We start from the raw sequence: 17,693 nt of genomic DNA, 5'->3' as shown, positions 1-17,693 counted from the left end.
TTTTCTTTTGTATGATAATTTATGCAATATTGTTCTTAAGTGATGAGCGTTGTCACCAGGCACTGATACCAAATTTATATTTGTATTATGTTATACAATAATATTAATAATAAAAACATACTTTTTTACATTATTATTGCGTTTAAATTGCAGAAATTAGAATCCAATAAATTAATATGAAAATCTTATCAACCCGATTTACTATACATTATAATAATAATATAATACCAAAATGTTTATATATGGAAATAGTTTTATATTATCGTAGTAGGTGTAATGTGTATATATGTTATAGTATATAGTAAAAATGTAAACAACTTCCACGGATGTAATTTATAATCAAGCATGCACAAAGTCAGAATGAATAATATATTTCTGTCAGTACTAGATCGCGCCGGGAGTTGTCGTGTTATCAAACTACCTGGCCACGTTACAATATGCAAGGGGTGGCCACTAACCTTAACTTAAAGAGCCGCAAATTTATAAAGTTAATTCGAGGTGAGCCACACATTGTAAAGCAATGTTTATAAAATAAAGTTACATATTTCATTTTAAAACAAATGAAGGAACATTTAATTACTTTTAATTTTAGTTTGAGTTTGGTTCAAGAGCCTCACGAAATTGATTTAAGAGCCGCATGCGACTCGCGAGCCTCGTTGTGGCCACCCCTGCAATATACAAATATGTTACCGTAAAAGTACGATTAGCAGTAAAACCTAGGATTAGCCGGTAAATCTTACGTCTCGCTGACTACTGTCAGTAAATCCTAGGATACACATAAAAGTTCACGTCAGGTCTGAAAAACCTTGGTCTATAGTTTTTATGGTCGATGTAAAGTAGTTACTCGTTTCAATTAATTATTATATTTATTTAAGTCGACGTCTATTTGTTGTTCTTTTGTTGTACATACGTCATCTTAGCCTGAGGTTATATTGAGAATAGATTAGTATGTAGGTGTATATTAAATAAATTGACACGGGTGAACCACCCACCGCGGAGATTTGATTTTAAAACATATAACTCAAATTTCCTTGCGATAACTTACCATAATTCAGCATTACAGTGGGATTCAACATCGTGAACGTTGTAATTGTTTTTTTATTTTTTTTTATCGGGTGCTGGTGGAATTATATTTGCCTTAATTTTCTTTTGTATGGTAATTTATGCAATATTGTTGTTAAGTGATGAGCGTTGTCAACACCAGGCACAGATACCAAATTTATATTTGTATTATATTATACAATAATATTAATAATAAAAACTTACATTTTTACATTATTATTGTTTAAATTGCAGAAATAGTTTGTTCAATTTGTAAAAAATATTCAACTTAAAATATTAATAATATTATGTATCATTAATCATATATTTTGAGCGTGTCCTGCCCTGTGATTACACTATTACTTATTCAATTTTCAATTAACTATTAACTTGCCATTACAAAAGAGCAACTTATGATTTGATTTCTAGTGATACATGAAGTCGATCGAAGTTCAATGTACATCAACTCTAAAATGAACGAATCACTGGATATTTTTTTATAGTATAATATTCAAAGTTGTTGAGGTACATAAAATATATTATATAACAGTATATACATACGTAAATAATACAAATTGAGTAGAAACCTAAAAAAAATTACAATACAAGTTTATAAAATTAAACTATGACATACAAAAAAAATATAATAAATTGAATATCATTCTTTAATATTGTATTAAAATTTAACAAAAACGTAATTATACCTATAGATTATGTACAAAAATAAATTAGTAATAATAATAGGTAATACCTATTCAGTTTATTTTTTATTATTCTATCACTTATTATAAATGAGTCATAACTTTTTTTGGAGTTTCCTCAATTGTAATTTTTTCAACTGGTATTTCGTTTCTTCTGGACGAGTTATTATTTTTCCTGAAGATTATAAAATCAAGATTATTGAAACATAATGTTTTTAAATTCTAGATAATCATTATTTATAAATATTAATTTTATAAATAAAATAACAAATATTACGATTGACCACAACAAATCAATCAAGTATAATTTAATTTAAAGTGCTTCGGCATAAATAATAAAAACCAGTTTTCTGAAAGTGAATTAAGTTCTAATTTGTGCTAATACTATTGTTCAATAAAGAAATAATAATCTTTAAAATGAGCACTTTAAATAAATTAATAATCACAATTAGCTCATCAAAAAAAAAAAATCCTTGTAATTGAGAATTTATAAACTTTGGCATCTGAAAAACTTGTATTAAAAGGAAACAGTTGCGCAGCCAGGTGGATCGGCCTCGCTTTCCTCCTTTGTCCTCCTTTATTTAAAATTATGCATAAAAAATTTTTATTATCTAGAATATAATTATTAACAACAAGTATGTTGTTTTTGTATTTGCCTAAAACTGTCTCCTTGAAAATATCCGTTTGTCTAATATAGTTGGTTTGTAAATTATGAATTAGGCAATAAATAAAAATATTATGAACAATATGGATGAATTATTAACTAATAACGAATTTCGTGGTAGTTTGTGCTATGACATCAAAAATTACGCACGATTATGAAGAACACTCCACAACGTAAGGTACATTGAACGAAATATGAGTGGCAGAGAAAAGGGTGGAAAGACAGAAAAAATAGATAAACCCGTTTTCGACGAAAACCATACCCTTTCCTTTTCAGCTGATTCACTTTTCGACTAAATTAAAAATAGACTGATTCTCTTTTCGACCAAAACAAAAATGTATGTAATAAATTTAAAGTAAATAAATTTCAATAATTATTAAGTATAATATTAATACAAAAACAATGTTAATATATTGGTTTTTTAGATTTCATATAATTTTCTGTATTCATTTTTTAACATTTGCCATTATTTTACAACAATTATATACCTATGAGCTTATTTTTGTAATATGTTATAATTATGCACATTATTTACAATGACAACAATTGTATATTTTTATTTTATAATTTTATATAATATTATACATTATTGTCACATACTAACACAAAAATAATATTAATTTATAGATATCCTTATATTTTAAATAACTTCTTTACATTTAATTTCAATTTGGTCGAAAAGCGAGTTGGCCAAAAAAATAAGGGTATGATTTTGGTCAAAAAGTGAATCGGCTGAAAAGAGAAAGGTACGTTTTCACCCAAAAAAATCACTGGTTAGAAAGGGAAAATATTGTTTAGCAAACCAAAATATTAATTAAGTAATGACTTACCCTCGCCCGAACATTTGTCTAATCAAATTTCCAAACGGTGCTTCAACGGTTATATATAATGCTAAGCTCATAAAATAAGTTTTAAATGTATCGTATATCACAGCATCCAACTGAAAACATACGAATTAAAACAATATTTTTGTAAAATTATTTTTTTACGGGGTACAATGCAAATCATTGAGCCACTTTCTAATATTTTTTATTTGATGTTCCAAATTATCTTTTATCTTACCAATGTTTTTCCTGATAAATAATTTGGTACTCTTTGAGAACTCTGAGAAATCATCATAACGATTAGGTTCACTAGGAAAACGGAGTATGAGAGCCTCCCCAAGGGTACAATAAATCTGTTATCCAAAATGTTTGATAAAAGACCTATAATCAGAAAAAAATTTTAATTTATGCCATCAATTTTCAAAATTAAATGACTTTCATGAGCTTATAATATTAAAATCTGTTTCTCAAATTCTGAAGTTTTGATAAAATAACAATAATAACGTGATGTCATTGATATTTTCAAATGACAAATAGGTATAAAAACGAAATTTCGTTTGGAGTTTTGGACACATAAATGTATAATAATAATTAATAAATGTCCCCATTAATTTCTTAACACTTTGATTTCGTTGAATTTTTAATCAAACAATCAAAATTTAACAGTAGTATTTAATATTTTAATCATAGTACTAAATATAACGGATAGTATCTTAACAGGACTAAGAGATTAAATAGATAAAGTAAAAGTATACCAAGTGACAAATAAAATTCAAATTACCGTAACCAGTAGTGAAATGGCATAAAACGACCCACACACATATTATCGTCCATGTAAAATGGCTTGATGTCGAATATAGAGCTTGTTCTAATGGATAATAAGGTCTATGTCTCGTATAAAATATAGCACCATAAAACTGTACCCACAAACAAATCACACTTATGACAAACGTTCCACCGTAGACGGCGATCTAAATCACAAAAATTTAAGATCCATATGTTTTAAATTCATAAACGAATAATCAACTTGTAGTCAATATTTACCGGTGGTAATTTAAATTTTTTCTCTTTCAATTTATTGATGATTAAGCTCATTGCCATCCCGACGAAAAAAGGTGTGGCTCGCATGTAACTAGCTCTGTAAGTCTCATTAAATGTCGTAGAATATCTAGGGTTTTCTAAAAATCTGAAATTAGTTTTGTATTTAATGAATGTTAAATTTTATAGTTCAACGGTTTAATAAGTGGCCTCTGCAGGAACGTTCAAATGTCGGAGTATTAATAACACAGACAACAAGAAGAACTTGTGTTGAACGAACAGTATTAAAAAAACAATTATGTTTTCATTCTTGAGAATAAACTCATTAAATTTAAAGCATTTCAGCACTTTTCAATAACATAAATAGTTAAATGCGTATTAAATTTATTGTATTTATGGCCAATGAGTACTATATTATCAAATGGGTTTACTCACGGAAGGTGCACTTTAAGTATTCCATCACTTTTCGTCAATATCGTTCTAATAAATGGCGTACATATCGACGCAATAAGAATAGTAGTGAGCAATCCAATTCCATATTTAATGTTCTTCGTATAAACATAAACTGCAATAACTCCAATTATGAAAAATTGAATATCACACGATATGTACCAGCTCACTATGAGGCACTGTTAATAGAACGTAATTAATATTAAATAGTTATTATAGGTAGGTACGCTTAAATAGTTAGGCTAACATATAACTTTTGTATAACATTAATTTCTTTTGAACTAAAATGTTTATTTCTAATTAAAGGTTAGAAATATATATGTAAGTATATAATCATATCTTCAAAGTCTTACTTCGTACTTGGCGTCTATAAAATTACTTATAAAAAGCAAATTGGTCCACCAGTTTTTTTTACACGTTTCGGCTTCGGCCCAAGCATTTTTAGGCCAAAGTGGCCCGTCGCCGAGATGAGGTACGATATTAGCAGTGATCATCATCACCGCACAATAAGACGGTAACATTCTAAAATTATAAAATTAGGATCGTGACTTATGTTGATATCAAATATTTTCCTTATGCCCAGGTATTATGGCCTAATAATAACCATAAAATATCCATTTGATTTAACAATGTATGACAAAATCATTTTACCTTAATATTCGGTAGATAATCGGTGACGCAAGCTTTATACATGCTGATCCTTTTTTTAGGAAAATCGGTGATACTGTCATGTACAGGATATAACCGCTTATGAAGAAAAATGGATCAACTAGATTCATACTAGTCAATAATATATCTGGTCCATTTTTGTATATCTATAATTATTATGATCAATTTAATTAATGGTATTTATTACTGTTGTACAAATATATATTTGAACATAGTTTAAGTAATATAATAGTTTAAAAAAAAATAAGTGTAGAAAATATTTAGTAAAATCAACTAAATATGTAACAGATATTGAAATGTAATAGAAGTTTGTCCAAAATAATATATTTGTAATTATAATTGAAATCCTTATTTTATAAGCTTTTTTCAGTTTATAATAATATCATTGAGTATAGATAGTAAAAATATATTATTAAATATATAATATATAATAATATATAATATATTATTAATATATATATATATATATATATATATATATATATAATTACTATCTATACTCAATGATAATATATTTATATTTTGTTATTCGAAGGGTATATTGTTAAATGAAAACTATTGGTCTAAAAATACTAAATTTTTGGTAATTTCAAGCAATATTATCTACATTTTATATTTGCATATGTATTTCCTGTGATGCAACGTGGCTGTGAATCCACATTGTAAATTCACGAATTTATATTACTTATCAAAAAATATACGACAGAGTAGGTTCATTTGATAATAATTCGAATAGTCGGGATCGAAATTAATTTTCGATTAAGATGTTCATACTCGACATAGATAAAAACCACCCATGGTTCTTTATACGTGATGTAAGGTGTAATGAAGTAAAAGTGAAATGGATTAGTTCATAAATTACACATATGATTATATAGATAAATAAGTATTTTACACGTCTTATTTTATAATTAAAAAAATTTAACTCACATTTTCAATTAATCTAGGATGAATCATAGGATTTCCTGCTAAATACATGAATCTGTGACCAAATAAAATGAATAGCATAGTTGTCACTTTCGAACCATTCAGCAAATTTAATTCGTTTGTTTTATCATATTTTAATAATTCCTTTACTGAATTGATGAATGAAAATGAAATGAGAAATTCATCATCTGTAAAATGAAATAGGTGACAAGTTATACCACTAAATGTAATAATTTTTTACACGATTGTGCAAAACTATTAGTTGTCACTTTGATTATAGTGATTACTCTTGTTATAAAATTATGCTATGTTTATCCTAATTTTTAAAGATTATTTTGTATTTTATATTTACTGATTTTGATATTTCTTTCATAGAAATAATATGATAATTATTTTCAAAATGCGTTGAAAAGGTTCGTAAATACAACCACAGGCGCACAAATAGATAGGTTAGTAAGAACTTCAACCTATGTGCTCCCGAGATGATTGGTGAGGAAGAATTGTTGGTGTCACAGGGAAATTTATAAATTCATAATATGGACTGCATTCTATAATAATTAATTTCCAAGGACTAAAGTGATTAATAAGTGGGCATAACTGATTAAAATAAGTATACATTTTTAAGAGCAGCAAGAATATTTATATTTAAATAAAAATAAATTAATGGGTAATTTTTTTTTAACTGCAAGTGATCTCAAAATACCTGCGCCACTGCATATTATAACACATTATAATATGCTTGCATTATAGATTTTCAGAACTTTGAAAATAAAAACATTTTTAATGCATCAGTATTTTAAAAATTAATTAAGGATATATTAATTAATGTTCATTGCAAACACTATGACTTTGAATTTTTTTTAAAACAGGTCCATAGGGTTACATTCTAAATTTCTATTTTATAAATGTAAGTACAAATCTATACTAAAGTTTCTTATCGTATGTATAATAGCTTATAATGTGCTGAAACATTTTGATTTACAATAAATAAAAAATGAAAATAAAAATGATATTGTATAAACGTATAGGTTTTCATAAACACGGTCTGCAATGGATTTATATACCTCTATTTGCACCCTCCCTTACAACTACAATCGTTAAAAAATGTATAATTTTACACGGGAAGATAAATTTTAATACCACATCATTACTATGGTTTTATTTTTTTATTTTTTTTATTGTAAATCAAAATAAATCAAAATTCCTTTTCCTGCTTATAACTGATATCTGAAATTAAGTATAACATACGCATAGGTATTCGAACATTTGATATCATGTAACAATTGGTTATAAATTTATGTCACTCTCACTCACCAGATAAGGTTTTATTTTCTTGACTCGATAGTTTTATGAAATGCCAAACGGTCACACCACAACAGAACAAAACAAGTACTACAAAAAATGCACTAAATAAAAAAAACAACAATATTATTTTCAAATCATTATGATAACACACAATATGATACATTTTTTTCTGAAACAAATAACATATTATAATATCGAATTGAAGTACAATATTTTCGTCAAAAAGATATTAAAACTATTAAACGTTCACATTTGTTAAATTTAATTAGGTATTTGTGTTTTATTTGATTATTTCTAGGTTGGTTAGAGATAGTCTGTATCTCACAAACCAATCAACGAAACATAAAAATATAAACACGTAAATTCATAATAAGAATGGTTTTATTAACTTCATGATATTTTTATTATATGTTACCATTTGCAAATAAAAGTTTTTAGTGGTTTCATAAATTAATATAGGGTTGAAGAAAATTTAAATATTATTCGGTTTTAGAAAAACATAGACCTAGAATAGTTTGAATAAAATTTTTTTTTTAAAGTTAATAGTTTTCGAGATGAATAGTGTAAGTGTACCCACTTAAACGATTCACCTTGTATACATGCTTTCAATAATTTAAAATGCATATCATGGAATTATTTTGAATAAGTCAGTTAAAAATTGTTTTTTTTCGACATATTAATTTATTATTCGTGGCCATATTTTAGTAGTTATGAAATAGCATTTTTTCGATCAGTTATGATAAAGAAAATTGGATTTGTTTTTGTTTGGTAAATTTACGAACATTTTATACTTCCGAAAACGATTGACATAATATTTTTATTTTATATGTTACCATTTTAAAATCAAAAATTAAAAATGGTTTCACCAATAAATATAAGGGTAAAACAAAAAATCAAAGTATCTTATGGTTTAAGAAAAACATAAACCTAGAAGTTTAAAAATAGTTAATACTTTTCTAGATAACTAGTGTACCCACTTAAATGAATCATTCTGTATATATGTGCCTCATAAAGAATAAAAATGTTTTCAACATTTTATAATTTGAAAGTGCTTGAACAAAATGTATTTTATAAAATTTTGAAATATACATTATTTAAAAAAAACACTTTTTTTATGGTTTTACGGTACTCTTCAAATATTCCTGTTTTATCGTTATTATTTTTTTCCCCAGATTATCTTGGGACATTTCTACTTTTAACGCTATAAAAAGCAACCAGATTAATTTTTCTTTCAGAATCCATTTTTCTATTTTAAGAAGTGATTTTGCACGTCAATCATACATTTCTGCACTTCGAATCTAAAATATTTTTAATGTTCATATATCTATATTTGATCATAAACCGTAAACTGAGCTTGTAAACAAAACAAACCATATAATCTTAAGAATGCGATTTCATTATGCTTAACCGGTTTGAATGGAAGTAGGTACATGTAATATTTTCTAGTTTATTGTCAATGTTTTTTTTTTTATCAATGTCACGGTCACCATTTTCTGTTACGTACAAATGAATTTTATTTACAAACATGAATACAATCTTGATAAACTATATCGTTGACTTATTTTGAATAAATAAATATTATCATCAAACTGTTTTACCAATACCTAATAAATACCAAATTTGATTGGCTTTTTACAGCAAAACTGACATATTATTTTAAGTACTTGCCAAATAAATGTGGCCTAGTTAATATTTTGTTTCACTGTACACACCAGTACATGAAAATTCACAATGCAATCTTCTATAATTGTATTCAACGCTATAGAATATAATAGATGTACGTGTCCGCTTTTAACAATACGCAGGCAATCCTTATTACGGTTAATTGTCTTTTTTGCCTCATTTAGAGGACTAATTGATCAAAACAGTTTAGTATTTAGTATAGTGCACTAGAGACGCCAGAGTTATATTCTAAACTTTAGGCTGGAACTATATTTATTTTACGGAAATCAGAATGGTGAGTGTTTCTATACCTATATACAGTAGAACCTTATTAATCCGGACTAATAAGGGCTCTAGGTTGTCCGATTTAATGAAAGTCCGGATTAGACAAAATAACCGAAAAACATGTCTCTATTATAGATTTAAGAATATTAAATTAAACTAATTACTATGTATGATATATTGCAACAATGCAACATAATATTAGAATTAGATACAGCTAAAACATTACATATCAACGTAACGCATGTAATCATAATTATTTTATATTTAGGCACACTTTCATTATCTGGTTTGAAAAAACTGGAAGTCTTTTGTTGTCTTCCTTTCGCATTTATTTCCCGTATTAATAATTCACGCAGATGTCTCAAATGTTTGTAATATACAGATATGTTTTCATCGTCGTTATCTCAACATATTTAGGGACAATATTTAGACGGTCTTTAATTTCACCAAGTTTTAGCTTAGACTTGATACTATCGTATACTTCATCTTGTTCGTATATTCACCCGTTTCAGAGTTTTCTGCAGTGGTGAGGCTTTCAAAAATCTCTTCTTCTGTTAAAACGTGATAACTACTATGTTTATTTTAATCTGCGGCATATATACTGCGTACTTTTCGTAATATTAGACAACTGTCCGGATCAAGCGAAGTCCGGACAAATGGGGTCCAGATTAATGAGATTCTACTGTACTATTGAAACGAAAATATTGCTTATGTTCAAGTTATTATCGAATTACCTGGTAACAAAATAAGCCGTGTCATTAGGATACATATCTCCACTCACACTACACAGTATCGGGTCCACTTCAACGACAGCTTTGAACTTCTCTGGTAAAAACACCTTATCCAATTCGTTTTGCAACGATGCCTGTAGATCTGAAGCTGTACAAGAATCCGGTATACATATCCCTAAACTCAAACTGTTTCGTTTGACTCGATCCGGAGAATCGACCCACTGAAAAAATTACCAATTCGTATCAATGATCGGATCTACGACGTTCGTTCGTCATGGTAAAACGATGTTTCCATTTGTCCAAATTCGGTATTAAATCCCACAGCAATTAATTAATGTGATGCATACAAATCAACGTTTTATACGAAACATTCTATTTATTATTATTCGATATTTCTATATACTGTCAACGTACTAATAATTTGGTAATTATTGTTCGCAACGTTTGACAACAGCAGAGATGAGTAATTCTTGATCGACTTTCAAGTATTATAATTTATATAACTATACGATATACGTACCCCGAGTACTGTTTTCCACGCATGGTTGTAGCCAACTTCGTTAATATTTTCTGTTCCATTTAAAAAACTGTAATTTTTCCCCGTTGGTGGAAATAAATGTATTTCGGACAAACAATACTGGCCCTTTACTGGATAATTAACTTCAACACATTCGTCATAAATACCCATATGATATTTGTTGCCTGCTAGTATACCAATGGGATGTCGATTCCAAGACTCGGACACTGAAAAATAATACATTTTAATCGTATATTATAAGCAGTTCGTGTTCATACTGCACTTATAAACTACAGTATAACCATGGATTAATCACGAAATTCATATAATTTCGTTTTGTTTTGCGATGAAATATTGTCTTATTGCTTGGTATTATATTATTGTTTGTTAAATATATTTTACGAATTATTGAAATAAATGGCTAAAGTGAGTTTGAAATGTGCTTACACTATGACGATTGTAATTGCAGTTAAATAATAGGAACTTGAAATATTTCACACGACAGAATAAATTAATACATGTCCTATACTCCCGTCCCTTCATAACCACCAACAAACCATTAAAATTAACAAAAACATTTTAACGCATATGTTTTTAGATAACATATCACTTAATTTTTGATTTCGCATTAAGCCTTAAAGCATGGCCGCATGGGTATTAAAAGCTGGCTTCCAGATAGCTAATTACAATCTAAAAATAAAATAACTCTAATTAATTTATATTTTCTGTATTATATGTTACAGAATTATGAAACATTGTCAAGAGGCTTACAGACAGATGATAATGAATAAATATCATAAATATCAACCACTAAAGTAACTGCAGAACGTTGTCCGCCTATCCAGAATGTACTTTACTTATTGGCTATTATAAAATATATTACATTATATAAGTGCTAACAATTAAGCATGTTGTATCTTGTACCAACGACTTAAAATGTGGAATCATACAATGTCATAGTATCGAGCTCTACCTGTGTTCTTATGAATTAAAATGGCCAATGGATAATTTGTTCAGTTGTAAGCAGTACATAGAAAATAATAATATACGTAATTATGAAATGTATTAACCTAAAATAACTAAAATTATTAAAGGAATTTGAACTTAAAAAATTGAGCCTATATATATTCGATAATATTTAATTGTAGAGAGAACAACTTAATATGAAGCTTCTATATTTAATACATTTTAAAATCTTAATACTAAAATTGTTTATTTATTTAAATTTTTAACTAAAAAAAAAATTACATACAGATGAAAAATCAAAAATGTGGCATCAATATTTTCATATGAATATAATAATTAGATACATCAATTAAAACTATTTCATTCGATATATCTACTGGCCACTTCCTATATTGATGATAATACATAGATACAAAAGAAAATGTACTTATGTATAATTTCGATTATTACTTATTACAATATGCAAATATGCAATAACAAATTATAATCAATTTTTATTTTAGATATAATATACGGTTATTGTAAACAACTATAGTGTTTATAATATAAGTACATACATTTGAATAATTATACTACCGGTATTCAGTATTTATTTACTACCGATATAAACGGTTTTTTCGACAATATGGTTTTTTCATTAAAACAGTAGCTAATTACCAAATAACGGTATACCGGTATGCGTTCAAATATTAAAAAATACTTAATACCTATAGGAAGTTTATTGCCCATATGAATATCGATATTTGCCGATATACAAAAAATACCACCAGGTCAACGGATAATTGTTATCCAACTGTAATACTCTGTATACCAATAATAATATTTGCATGTTTTTCAAGAATAAATATAAATAAATTATTTTGATATTGTTAAGTTATTTTATACGTCATGTCAATTAACAAAATTATTTCTCAGCATAACAACTTTGTTTAAAACAGGTTTTTGAAATTAAATTTGACTTTATCTAATATAATATGAGAAATCATGTATTATTTTTTCATAATTTTCAACCGAGGAAAAATGCCCTCCCCCCAATTCCACCACCATACAATCCAAAATCTTGGCTACGTCACTATGGTTTTTAAATGTCTTTATTTTTATAATATGCAGTCAATATTGCATTTAGTCTATGTAGATTTGTACAAAAATCCCAAGAAAATACTGGAATATTTTGAAGAGAACTTATTCCTTACAACCACATTGATCATTAACGACAACACATGTAATAGTAGGTTTATTTTATTCATTATATTATCTTCCGAATGATGTCCATGGAATAATATGTTTAATTACGTATAAGTATGACTTGAACAATATTATTGTTTTCATTTTCGGTAAATGCGTACTATTTGAATAGGTAATGAGTCTTGAGTCACGATGTTTATTAAACTCCACTGTTATTGATGTTATGATTTACCCGTCATCGGCCGAAAATATTCATTATATTCTAATATTTAAATCAATATTTTATTCAATTTATTCAATTTTATTTCACAACTATAAGCATTTTGATTTGTTGCGTAGAATTAGCAATATCATAAATAGTAACATGTTATACCTTTATAAATTAAATCTAAACTACTGATATTTAATTTCTTTAAATTTATTTTTGCCGCAAGTTGTGTAACTTTTTTTAAGGCCTATTTTTTTTATCAAAGTATGCTCTCGTAACAAGTAAATTAAGTTTAATTATGTATATAGATCTCACTACTTTAGAATACATTTAGTTTTTTCGACACATACCAGATTGGTACTTTGTAAAAATTTTCATCGGTATCATTTTTTTCAAATCATAATAAAATTATATGATCATAATCAAACTGAAACTTAGTTCTCTATGTTCTTTGTTGACTTCGACCCTAATGGAAAAAAAGCGATACCGATATCTTCTCTATTATTTCTATTTTGCACACAAAAGTAACATTAAAAGAACCTCATTAAAGAATGACAAATACCACAATGCCAAAACTGCCAAAGCTAAGACCTTACATGTTCATACTGCACATACCCACCCATGTGTCAAATGTGTGTTTTTTGACAAATATCACATTGGTACTTTGTAAATATTTTCATCGGTAACATGTTTTTCAAATTATAATAATGGCAAGTATAATATTATCAAATATGAAACATAAAGGTTATAAATTCAAACCCGTACGTTTGAAAATTATTATTTTTTTTTTTATCTAGTTCACATTATCACTTATTAGGTGGAAAAAGACTTGCTAGTGGTAACCTGACTATAGTCGTACCTACTAATAGATACGAGCATGAAACCAGTGTAAACCAATGTAAGGCAGTAGGTTTTTAAAAATCCTTAATAATTAACTATAATTATTACTATAAAACTAATTATTTTAATTGTGTGAAAATATAGTTTCATAAAAGAATCATTTTGATGATATAAAAATTGTTGTCAGACAATAAATTACTTCAGAGCTTAAATAAAATATAAGTCATGTTTTACGAGTTTAATCTTATGTATTTTTATTTGAATTTGTAAAAATTTTATTGTGAGATATTTTCACATTTTTATTTCAGTTCAGGAGTTATCAATTATTATGATGAATTGGTTTGATATTTAAATTGAAAAGCATAATATTATTCATCATTGCTCTTTAGTTCATTTTAATTTTTAATCGTTATTCCTTTATGGCAAACTATAGGAACCCTAAAACAATTTTTAATACTACGGAAATAATAAGAACAACTGAAAAATAATATTACTTTTTTATTTATGGATTTTTACTACTTGTGCGATAAACAAATATTTTATTCGTACGAAGTACCATGCATATATTATTTTAGATACGTGCTGTCTGACGATGCGATTTCATGACGTCATGCGTAAACAACACGAATGCTTATTAACAAAGGTTAGATAAAAATTGGGGCATCATTTTCGCGTAAATACAATAATATTTGCATTACCTATATTATAGCAAATTACATAACAATAATTTATTTGTATAATATAAATGTATACAACATTGGAATTTTGAAATTTGAATGCTAAATTCTATTCATGTTATAATATGGTCCTAAAGGTATTTATATTTTCATAAAATCTCAAAAAATCTTTATTATCAATTTATTTCTACCAGTTATATAAAAAATATAAGCACCCTAAAATCATCCTAAAATCACCTATAGCTCATAATAATAGGTTTTGTTACAACCTTTAACTATTCTTTTAATTAAAAATAACAACATAATATAGGTACAAGGTTAGTTTACGCCACCGAGGTGGGTGCGATGGATTCAGCCATATTGTATACACTCCAATAGCACTTATTATAATTATTGAATATATATATTTAGAATATAGGCGTGACACATAATAAAATGCAGTAAGGCAATAAAATATATTTTGCACAATTCTCTTGTCTGTCGGTAACATTATTATTGTTTTGAGTATTGACTATCAATAGTAAAAGACTATTAAGTTTCTGTAATCTGGTTGTTGTACCTACCTATACCTAAGTACGTATTATGCATATCTTTTAGTTTTGATGTAGACTCTTGTAAATATTAAATATCTACATGCCTAAATATATTAGCTATTTGCACTAAATTTATCATTTTTTTTTTTTTTAATTTACTATATTGTTCAGCCATGAATGACAATAATATCATCAGTATCAGAAATAAACCTTTTTTTTATTATGTATGGTACAATGCACATAATACAAAATATACTTCCACAATTTCACAAACTATAATCGAAATACCTCGGATACAAAATAAAGATTAAACTATCTTATGATACCACGTTATTGTAACGAATAATTAATACTTAACTTCTCAAGTTGTTTCAAATTAATGTTCGGTAAATAATAATAATAATAATATTAAATAAAGAAAAATAATTATATAAGCGCGTAATGTTTTTTGCGGTACGAGTTCCGAACCACGATGAATTAACAACGGTTCTTCAGTCACGGCATTTGGTGTATATATTATTACACAGTAATATTTTATTATTTTCATAATTCGTGTTAACTCACTTCTGACGGCCCAATCGGTGAAATTCCGTAAGTTTCTAACGTACATGTCCACCTGTCGCTGACAAGCGGAGTTGCCCACACGCTGTATGGTGAAATTAGCCAACGCTCGGTAAAACAAATCGGAGACCCACGACTCGGGATAAACGTCGTCGTCCTTCGGCGCAGATGCCATCTGATCGTTACCCGAAAAGGCCGCGCTGGAGCCGTTGAGCGCCGGTAATTGTATCGACTGCGGTTGCGGTAACAGAACGTCGCCGTCCCGACGAACTTGACCGTCGAACTCGGCCAACGCCAGTGTCAAAAGCAATGCCGTCGACGTCGACCATCGCAACGCCGAGTGCGAAAACATGGCGATTATTTTTATTTTTTTGATTCTTCTGTGATTTGCTGTGTATAAAGTCGTTCGATAAATGCTATACAATAAAATGCGGTCGACTGGTACGGTACGTACCGCTTAAAGGAAAAAACAAAACGAAACGAAATGAATAGCCTATATACAACGACCGTCCACGCGCGAAACACGTAAGTGCAAAATAAAAATCGTTTCGTATCATGCACTATTGTGTACGATTATTATTTTCAATGATAATAAAACCCTAAAACGACGCGACAACGAACATATTATTTATCCTTTACAGACGGCTGTGCGATTTTCCGCGTTTTAAGTTTTTAATATTGCGATCGTCGTCCGTCCTGCAGTATAATAGACTTGAACGACGGTCGGCGTTTACTATGAGACTGCGAGGAGTAGTAGGATATACGTTTATATTATATTATACGTTTGATATATATTACGGTGATATTATATGTTCTTTCCCGGTGACGTACTTACCTATGCGTATTCGACCATCTTTATTATGTTTGTATGTCTATGTTCATTGTACAATCAAAAATGTTAACATATAAAATTATTATGTCGGTAACTATAGTATAACCATCATGCAATATTACCGGTGTATTGGTTATACCTATTACATTGGTTTTAACTTTTATGTGCATAAACATCCAAGCCCTAATTATAATTTTTTGAACATGTGCATATTTGAACATATTTTGACTAACTAATTAACCTACAAGCATTCAAAATTTGATTTTTTTACTAAAAGTGTGATAACAATTTTAGGATCGTTAAAAAACCTTGAACCTTTTTTACAAGATCCCACGTTTTAAAAATACTAAAAATACATATACGTGTACACTGTTCAATGTTTAGAGTAATTTTACAAATACTTTTACAAACGATTGAAGTCCAAATGTTTATAAAGTTTATCATATTATATATATTTATACATAGTTTGTAACAGAAAGATATGACAGAAAGAATTTTACATTTATTTAAAATTTTAAACAATCATATGGATACCTTAAATGTTAGATATAATCAGTAAACTTAATTTAAATTAATATTAAACTTTAAATTAATTAAAAATCACTTAAACATTATACAACTAGTTATATTGATTTTATTTTTTTTTTTTAAATAAAATGTTGTAATATTTTGTCAAATATTGCATGATGACACCGTTGTCTATATACTCTATATACTTCTATAGTTTCGAGAGTTATATATGTATATGGTCATGATTTCATGAATAAACAATAGACTACCATGTAATGTGTAACAATTAACACGATCTTTGTTAAGTTTTCAGGTGGCTGTCTGAATAAATATTTTAGTATCGCAGTATTTATACTTATATTTATGACTAAGATTACGATGCAATTTACTTAATACATTTTTATTTTGCATTTGTTAAACATTTTAGAATTATAAAATTTTTTTCAATTTTTTTTTTTATAAAATTACCAAAATTCTGTTTTTTTAAAGTCAATTTTGAGATCCTTTCTTAAAAATTAACTTATAGTAACATGCTAATAAAGTTTTTACCTAAATTAAATATTAATC

General features: G+C 27.5%; 1 protein-coding gene across 2 annotated transcripts; it reads right to left on the bottom strand.

Moving 5' to 3' along the window:
• Window positions 1-1,558: 1,558 nt before the first annotated feature.
• LOC149055632 (nose resistant to fluoxetine protein 6-like) lies at window positions 1,559-16,518 on the bottom strand. Of its 2 annotated transcripts, XM_089225446.1 has the most exons (13): window positions 15,788-16,518; window positions 10,818-11,041; window positions 10,301-10,518; window positions 7,629-7,720; window positions 6,318-6,502; window positions 5,370-5,533; window positions 5,072-5,240; window positions 4,704-4,897; window positions 4,275-4,416; window positions 4,012-4,201; window positions 3,469-3,611; window positions 3,237-3,346; window positions 1,559-1,917 (listed from the first exon to the last, which is right to left on the bottom strand). In XM_089225446.1, exons 1-13 carry the CDS (start codon window positions 16,134-16,136, stop codon window positions 1,827-1,829), a joined length of 2,271 nt encoding a protein of 756 aa, XP_089081572.1. In that variant the 5' UTR covers window positions 16,137-16,518; the 3' UTR covers window positions 1,559-1,826. The 2 variants fall into 2 exon arrangements, 1 of the variants encoding a protein (XP_089081572.1); XR_016191350.1 differs by lacking the exon at window positions 3,469-3,611.
• Window positions 16,519-17,693: the final 1,175 nt, after the last annotated feature.

This window comes from Diuraphis noxia, unplaced genomic scaffold, assembly GCF_037042655.1.
Source record: "Diuraphis noxia isolate RWA-SAM2 unplaced genomic scaffold, SU_Dnox_SAM2 contig0004, whole genome shotgun sequence".
NCBI classification, from domain to species: Eukaryota; Metazoa; Arthropoda; class Insecta; order Hemiptera; family Aphididae; genus Diuraphis; species Diuraphis noxia.
Note: the sequence above shows the minus strand (reverse complement) of the source record. Positions and strands in the feature narration are given on the sequence as shown.

Coding starts and splice junctions, on each gene's coding strand:
- LOC149055632 (XM_089225446.1), bottom strand. CDS start 16,136: ATGTTTTCGCACTCGGCGTTGCGATGGTCGACGTCGACGGCATTGCTT. Junction 11,042..15,787: donor CACCGATTGGGCCGTCAGAA/GTGAGTTAACAC, acceptor ATTATTTTTCAG/TGTCCGAGTCTTGGAATCGA. Junction 3,612..4,011: donor CCATTTCACTACTGGTTACG/GTAATTTGAATT, acceptor TTCTGATTATAG/GTCTTTTATCAAACATTTTG.